The 7,842-nt window shown below is 37.2% G+C and overlaps 1 protein-coding gene across 1 annotated transcript; it reads left to right on the forward strand.

Annotated features, from left to right (window-relative positions):
• The first annotated feature begins 166 nt into the window (after positions 1–166).
• LOC149926538 (tRNA (guanine(37)-N(1))-methyltransferase) lies at positions 167–1,859 on the forward strand. The gene is made up of 3 exons (XM_090157650.1): positions 167–1,332; positions 1,401–1,547; positions 1,677–1,859. Exon 1 carries the CDS (start codon positions 205–207, stop codon positions 1,321–1,323), a length of 1,119 nt encoding a protein of 372 aa, XP_090013776.1. The 5' UTR covers positions 167–204; the 3' UTR covers positions 1,324–1,332; positions 1,401–1,547; positions 1,677–1,859.
• The last annotated feature ends 5,983 nt before the right edge of the window (positions 1,860–7,842 follow it).

Genomic DNA, 7,842 nt, shown 5'->3' on the forward strand with positions numbered 1-7,842 from the left:
AGAAAAATTTTAACTCTACCAATTTTTAAATTCTGGAAAAATCGACCTCTTATTATGGAATCTAAAAACGTGTTAGTTCCGACAAAACACGTACAAGGAATGAAAGAACTTGACAGAGCCGCTTTTGACACAAAAGTAACCATTCCCTACATTCAAATAAGTAATCAAAATATTGGAGTAACGAATAAAATTTTGAAACCATACATGTTGAAACTGGATAATATGAAACCGGTGGAAAATACAGATGATCCTAATCAGAAGATTATTCTACTAAACCCAGAAAAAGTCACCAACTTCCATGATATAAAATCCGAGGACCAAGTGAAATTAAATGACTGTGGAATTAGAGAAGACTCCCTAAACCACAAAGAAATTGTCATACAGTATAATAATTGGAAAGCTGAAATTATACTGCGAGCAGTGATACCCGCAGAATTACCTACTGTTTCTGGTTATAGTATAATAGGACATATTCTACATTTAAATTTACGTGACCATCACCAGCAGTATAAGAAGATTATAGGAGAAATTTTCTCAGAGAAAATGCCTCGTATCAGAACTGTTGTTAACAAAGTAAATATAATTGATTCAACGTACCGGAACTTCCAAATGGAACTATTAGCTGGGGAGAAAGACTTTGAGGTGACTGTAAAAGAACATGGTTGCCAATTTAAATTTGATTTTTCCAAAGTATATTGGAATCCTCGCCTATCAACTGAGCATACAAGAGTTGTTGAAAAACTACAAGCCGGGGACATTTTTTTTGACGTATTCAGTGGAGTTGGACCATTTTCCATCCCAGCTGCAAAGAAAAAGTGCAAAGTTTACGCCAATGATTTAAACCCAGAATCATACAAATGGCTTTGCCATAATGCTAAACTCAATAAAGTAGAACATATGATTGAGACTTTTAATTTAGATGGACGAGAGTTTATTAAAACTGTTATAGGTATTAAAATAAGAGAAATTGTTGAGTCTGACAACAAAAATTCCAATGTGCATGTAGCTATGAATTTACCGGCCATAGGAGTTGAATTTTTAAGTTCTTTTATAGGCTTATTAGAAGATGATTCGCACAATTTCTTGAATATTATCATACATTCTTATTTTTTTCTAAAAGATGTCAATGATTTAGAACAAGCCAAAGAGTTAGTTGAGCAAAAACTATCTTGCACTCTATCCAAAGACGATGTAAATGAAATAATTCATGTGCGAAATGTTGCCCCCAACAAAGAAATGTTTAGGGTTTCTTTCAAAATGCCAAGTACTGTCTTGAGAAATTGTTTAGAACCACCTGAAAAGAAACAAAAACTATCACTATGATTTTTACATGTATAAATTTTAAGTGATTGCTAGGAAATAAATTACTACCTAACTAATGTGCGTGTAATTATTTCTAGTTCAAGATGGGCAAAGCAAAGAATAACCAAAAGCCAAATCCCAATAAAGGGAATTCAAATTTGAAGAAAACTAACAAGAAAATGTCAAACATCACATTTCACAAGAAGAGTAAAAAAGCAAAACCAGTCATATCAAATTTAAAAAAAGTAAGATGAAACATGGGCCAATAAATGATAAATCACAAAGACCATATTTTTAAAGGTCTAAGGGTGAAAGTAGTTTTTAGCTTTTAAACATTCTTATCAGATTTAATCTAATTAATGTTTTTCCCTTAGCTGAATTTGAGGAACCAAGAGGTTATTGAATGCTTAGATAATACATTGAATATTCTAAATGTCAGTAAAATGAAAATGGCAAGCAAAGAGAAAAGTCAATCGGCGGTTGTAAAAAGGGATAAATTACAACGTTCAGTAAATGTAAACGATGCCGTTGATCAATTAAAGATTATGAATTGTTAATTATTTGCATCATTGTTTATAATTTTATAAACTAACCCCATCTATTACGAATTTACACATTAAATACAAAGAAAGCAAGGCTGACATAGATATTATATTACCTTTTTATCAAAAACCTTTTTTATGTGATTGTGTGGAAGAATTTGGAAGACTGCTAATAAAGATGATGATGAATGCTAGATTTGGAGATCTTGTCTTCTCAAATTTTACAGATGATCAATCAATGGATTTAGGAAAAGGAGAGTCATTTCTTAGAGACGAATTGTTCCATTTGAAGACTGCGAAACTCAAAGCCAAAACCATATCGAGTTGAATAACCCTCTCGCTATTTGTTTTACGCCTCTTTTGGTATTTGATTGAATATCAAATAGAATTTCTCAGGGTTGATTGATAATTATCCGACGAAAAAATCATAATTATCAAATTAAAAAATTTAAAATGAATGAAGTTAGCGACGCATGTTGAGCTGGATTTTGCAGTACAAGTTTAATTTCAAAGCAACACTCAGGTTATAAGCAGTATATACAGCAGTATTTAAATTTACAAATATCCAAATTTAATATTATCAAATTTTAAGTTGTTTGCTATGTAATTAGTCTCATTTCAGAGTGAGGGATAAGAGTTCAAAGTGTAATTTTTATTTATAAGGAGAAACAAAAGTATCGTTTAACTCCGTATAGAAATTTGACGGTTCACAATTTCGTATTTCCTACATAAATGCGGTTAAAAGGCGCGGATTTGTTATTTTAGAAAAAATCGGATAATTATCCTATAAATCGGATTTTTTTATTTTTTCCGAAAAAATCCGATATTTGGCCAACCGGGCCCATGGGCCCATGGACTAATTATGGACTAATTAATTAGTCCATGATGGGCCCAACCACCAAGGTTTTTTTTTTTTTTATTCAAGGAAGGAAGATACAAGGGCTGAGTGGGTCTGAGAAGACCGCGAGCCCGGCGAAGATTTTAGCTTGCCGCGTGAATCAGCGTTGCCAGATCGAAAATCTGAAATTATCGTATCTACGCCAAAAAATTATCGATTTTCCTGGAAAATTATCGTACATTTCTTTTTGGCGATAAATCTTAATTCATACATAAATGCGTTGAATTTAGATGATTTTTTAAAGCACTACAGGAGTTTTATTTCAGGGAAATAAACAAAATGTCTATTATCATTATTAACTGAACTTAATATGTTTAAAAATGTTTTAAAAAATGCGGTAATAGCTAGGAGTAATAAACTCACACTCTGGACTACGCTTACAGAAAATGTATATCATTCATTTTTAAGTAGAAAAATTATATATATTAATAATAAAATATAAATCGTTCGTAGGTTTTTAAAAAAATTTAAAGATTATCGTACATTATAGTACGTTGAGGCAGAATTATCGAAATAATGGTACGATATCGTACGCCATGAAAATTATAGTACGCCCTAAAAATTTTGATTAAATTATCGCACTGTGCGATAATTATCGTACGTCTGGCAACGCTGGCGTGAATTCTCTTCCTTTACTTATTCTTCCATGTCAGGGTGAGATATGTGTAACGGCCACGCCAACGGGGGAATACGTGGGGTAATGGGGGCGATTCTGTTAAAAATCGAATGGGAATTCGATCTCGATACCCTATACCATGTCGAGATCGACTTCGACAATTTACATTGATTTATGCTTATTCGAAATCTTTACCGAATACCATTCGTCGAGATCTCGAAGTTCGAAATCTAGTTTTCGATCGAAAATTGGATTTCGAATATTTACAGAATAGGCCCCCAGGGGTGGGGACAGCCGTGGTGGAAGTATTCCGACCACCCGTTGGGGGATTGGTGGCAGGCTTGGAAATAAGGTCTATTTCTAAACTGGTCTATTTGGCCGTGGACTCCCAACCATAGATATAGGAAACGTATATAAAGGTCTAGATAAAATATTTCAAAGGGAGTGAATACGGAGGTGACAACTAGCAGAAACGCGTAAATTTCTGCAGGCTATCCGTATAAGGCGGTAAGAAAGCTCGTGCTATCGTCGCGAGAGCCATTGTCTCCTGCTTAAAAATTATACTAAAAGTCACCAACCAATGGTGTCTAAAAAATGCCTTATTTCTCAGCCTGTAATACATTCTTTTATGTGCGTATCGGCCCCATTGAGTTGGGAATATATAACTAGAGATACAATTACAGCTTCAGAAATCGGGGTTTCGCGGGACAAATACTTCACTGACCGTAAATTAAATCATTCGGCGGTGGCGCTTTCTATCTTTTAAAAAAAAACCTATATTTCTGCAAATATCGTCTGCTTATATTCTTTTTTTGGCACGTGTTAACGTCAGCCTTGGAAATAAGGTTTTTTTTTATTAAACTGGTCCTTATGACCAGTGACCCCTAGCATATGAATTATTAAACTGGTCCTTATGACCAGTGACCCCCTAGCTTATGAATGATTAAACTGGTCTTATATAAAATGTCCTAATGTCATTTATAAGCCTAAAAAAACCTATACTACATGTTTAGAAGTTAGATTATGTTTGTAACATTAACTTTACACATATTCAAAATAGTGAACTTTATTTTATGAGTACCACAAGAATAGTACAATATCGTACTATCTCACCTAAGACTACTAACATTTCCTAGAAGACCCTGGTAATTTACCGTATTATCTCTCTTTCTTTAGGCCCCGTAACTCCAGAGTCCCTGGTCGGTTACCGCGTAGCCAGGGGGCCAACCGTACTCGGGGGAAAGCGAGACTAGAGGTTTGAGGCCAGAGGGGGGTTAGACAGTTCGACTCGTTCGAGGGATGCGAGCGAAGGTACTCTACATAAAACCTCAACTTGCGGCCGCGGCGGTAGTAAGCGGAGTCGCTGTACATAGAAATCCAGTGAATAGGGAAATCAAAATTGATAAAAACCTGAAATTAATAGGTCATATCCTATTATTTGGAATTATTAAACTGGTCACCTTCTGTTTTTTTTGTTATTATTTCGAATTAATAAACTGGACACGGTGACCAGTGACCCCCAAAATTTTGAATAAATAAACTGGTCTGAGCAACTAATTAATTGGTCTTTGACCACCAGACCACCGTTATTTCCAAAGCTGGTTAACGTGTATCTTATTGGTAATTTGTATTTAGATATATAAATTACTGGGAAGAAACTCAAAATAACTTTTAATATTCTGATTACAATAAAAAGTAAATATGGTATTATTCTAACATAACTCCAAACTGTTAGAATGAAAATAGCTTTTGGCCTTTGAACAATATCAATTTAGTATTTTCCTAATGCATTACCTTTTCACCTTCTCATTAATATTCTTCGCTATTTTACTGAGTCTTAAGTCGGTGTAAAAGTTAATTACTTTAGGGACGGGGATATTTAAATGATATAATTCAAACCAATCTCTTGGTCAAACATGTGATAATTCAAATCTGGGAGAAGTATTTCATCATGGTCAAATATGATCATGGTTGAGGCACTCAATTTTTAAGGTAAGGCGTTTATTTGAGGCCCTTTGATTCTCCAGTTTAATGCTTCTTATTCATTTTTCCCGAGGATTTTTCCTTTATTTGAAGAATTTTAACAACACTCTCAGATGGATAAATTAACCCTTCATGATTCCGTAGGATTATTAAGCCTTTCGATGTTAAGTCATAATCATGTTGGCGATATTCCTGCACCAATGGCGTAGCTGAGAACCAGTGACGTAGCTAGGGGGGGGTGGTCCGCCCCGGGTGCCACCCGTTTGGGCGTGATTCAGGGGTGACACCCGACCGTAAAAAAAAATCAAAACTTTCACAAACTAGAGACTAGTAAGTAGCTCACCATGATGTCCGCCCCGGGTGTCACCCATGCTAGCTACGCCACTGCTGAGAACTAGAGGCCCCTGCCAAAATCTCAATGATTAAACAATTGTTTAATCATTTTAAAATCATATGTATTTTCACCATAAAAAATGTTTTAAGTTATAAAGTACTTTTGTGATATTTCCATAATTAAAAATGTTTAAGTGATAGAGCGAGTATGTTTGTACAAATTTTAACTAGGAAAAGCTCAGTTTACTACAAATACGTTGATTTTCGTCTAAGTTCAAGGTATCTGGAATAATTTTCATTGTCATTAGGAATCTTCTCTAAAATTGCCTGTTCCCATTTCCAGTGGCGGCTTAAGAAGGCTGGGTTCCCGGGGCGGCGGCAGTGTTTTGTGACACCCCCCAGGACCGTGCAGAAGTTTTCGCGGGTCCGTCTTCTTCAAGTTTAATCGTTCTGATTTGCACCCCCCCCCCTCGAGCTTCTCCGATGGTACCCCCTGCTGCCCTGGTACCCGGGGCGGACTGCTCCCCGCCCCCCCTTAGGCCGCCACTGCCCATTTCCGTCGGAAGTTTTTCATTTTGAGGAAATTTGTGAAAACTAAGTTTAGTTAAAGCAGTGTCAGTTTGCTTGTTAGTCGGCAAGCAATTTTTGATCAAACAATAATGAACCACGGTGGAACTAAATAAAAGCAGACAATTCTTTCATGTCAGCCTTACGAATTAAATCGCTCCCAATCCCAAAGCTTTCTTTAACCATGTGAATAGAATCCGTTAAACCAAATTCACTATGACCGAAATGGCAGCTTCTGGTGGTACCACTGCTGCTGACCATGCCCGTATTTCTGATATCCTCAAAAAACACTTTATCACAGTATCATCCAGTGGTGGATACATATGGGTGGCGCGTTGGGCGCCCGCCTTGACGCTTAAGCTTTGCATGTGCTTTGATAATTTGTTATTACACCCATAGCTCAAGATGTCTTTTAGCCAGTGCCGTATTTGCGCATAGGCCAAACTAGGCCGTGGCCTAGGGGCCCATCCTTGGAAGGGGCCCTCCAGTGACCGTAATTACTGTATTTGAAGGCATAATTTTTTTAATATCAATCGTAATTTTATTGGAGAAATTCCTAGGTAGAAGATTTTGTTTTAAAATTACCAAAATTTATGCCTGGCAGTTTACGGACGCAGCCTTAAATCGCAATGTTGCATAGTTATCGCATATTTAGTCGACGATTGTTAAGAGCTTTTATTTAGTAATATCACCGTAGAGCTCAGACTTCTACGCTGAATCAGGGAAATTCTGGCACAGCCTAGTTACCGGGATAAGAGTAAATGCAGCGCGTGAAAAGGGGGCCCAGACTCCTTATCTGCGTATGGGCCCAGGATCTCTAAGTCCGGCCCTGCTTTTAGCGCCCCCCCCCCCTTGATTTTTTTCTGTATCTGCCACTGGTATCCTCTAACCAAGTAGAGTACTTATTGAATTCCGTTGTGATGCTTATTTCGTTTTTCGACAACTCCTAACGCTGAACCACAACCAAGCGGCTGGGCCCGATGACTTACACCCTTACCTGTTAAAAAAACTAGCCCCATATCTTTCCCACCCGCTCGCCGCAATAATCAACTTAAGCTATAGTGCTGGAATTGTGCCAGGCTCCTGGAAACAAGCCACTATCACGCCTATCCACAAAGCCGGGATTCATACCAACCCTTCTAACTACAGACACATTGCTAATACTAGCCAAGTTGCACGAACCTCTGAGCGACTTGTGGATGTACACATTCGTCATTTCTTGGATGAAACTGACTTCCTTCACCCTTCCCAGTATGGGTTTCGACCTAAACATTCTTGCACAACAAACCTACTTTTGGCTACCAATGATTGGACAACGTGGGTCAATGAAGGGAAATCAGTCAATATCATCTATCTTGATTTTTGTATAGCCTTTGACACCATCCCTCACCAAGAGCTCGTAAAATCAGTAGCTGGAATAACTGACATGGCGCTATTGTGGATCTCAAGCTTCTTAACAGATAGGCAACATTCTGTGGCTCTCCAAGGACATATGTCTCGTCCCCTAACTCCACTGAGTGGAGTACCTCAAGGGAGTGTTCTAGGCCCTACTTTTTGTCCATTTTTATTAACTCTCTACTCAATGTGGTTTCGCACTCTCA

This window comes from Leiobunum rupestre, chromosome 9, assembly GCF_980474605.1.
Source record: "Leiobunum rupestre chromosome 9, qqLeiRupe1.1.hap1, whole genome shotgun sequence".
NCBI lineage: Eukaryota > Metazoa > Arthropoda > Arachnida > Opiliones > Sclerosomatidae > Leiobunum > Leiobunum rupestre.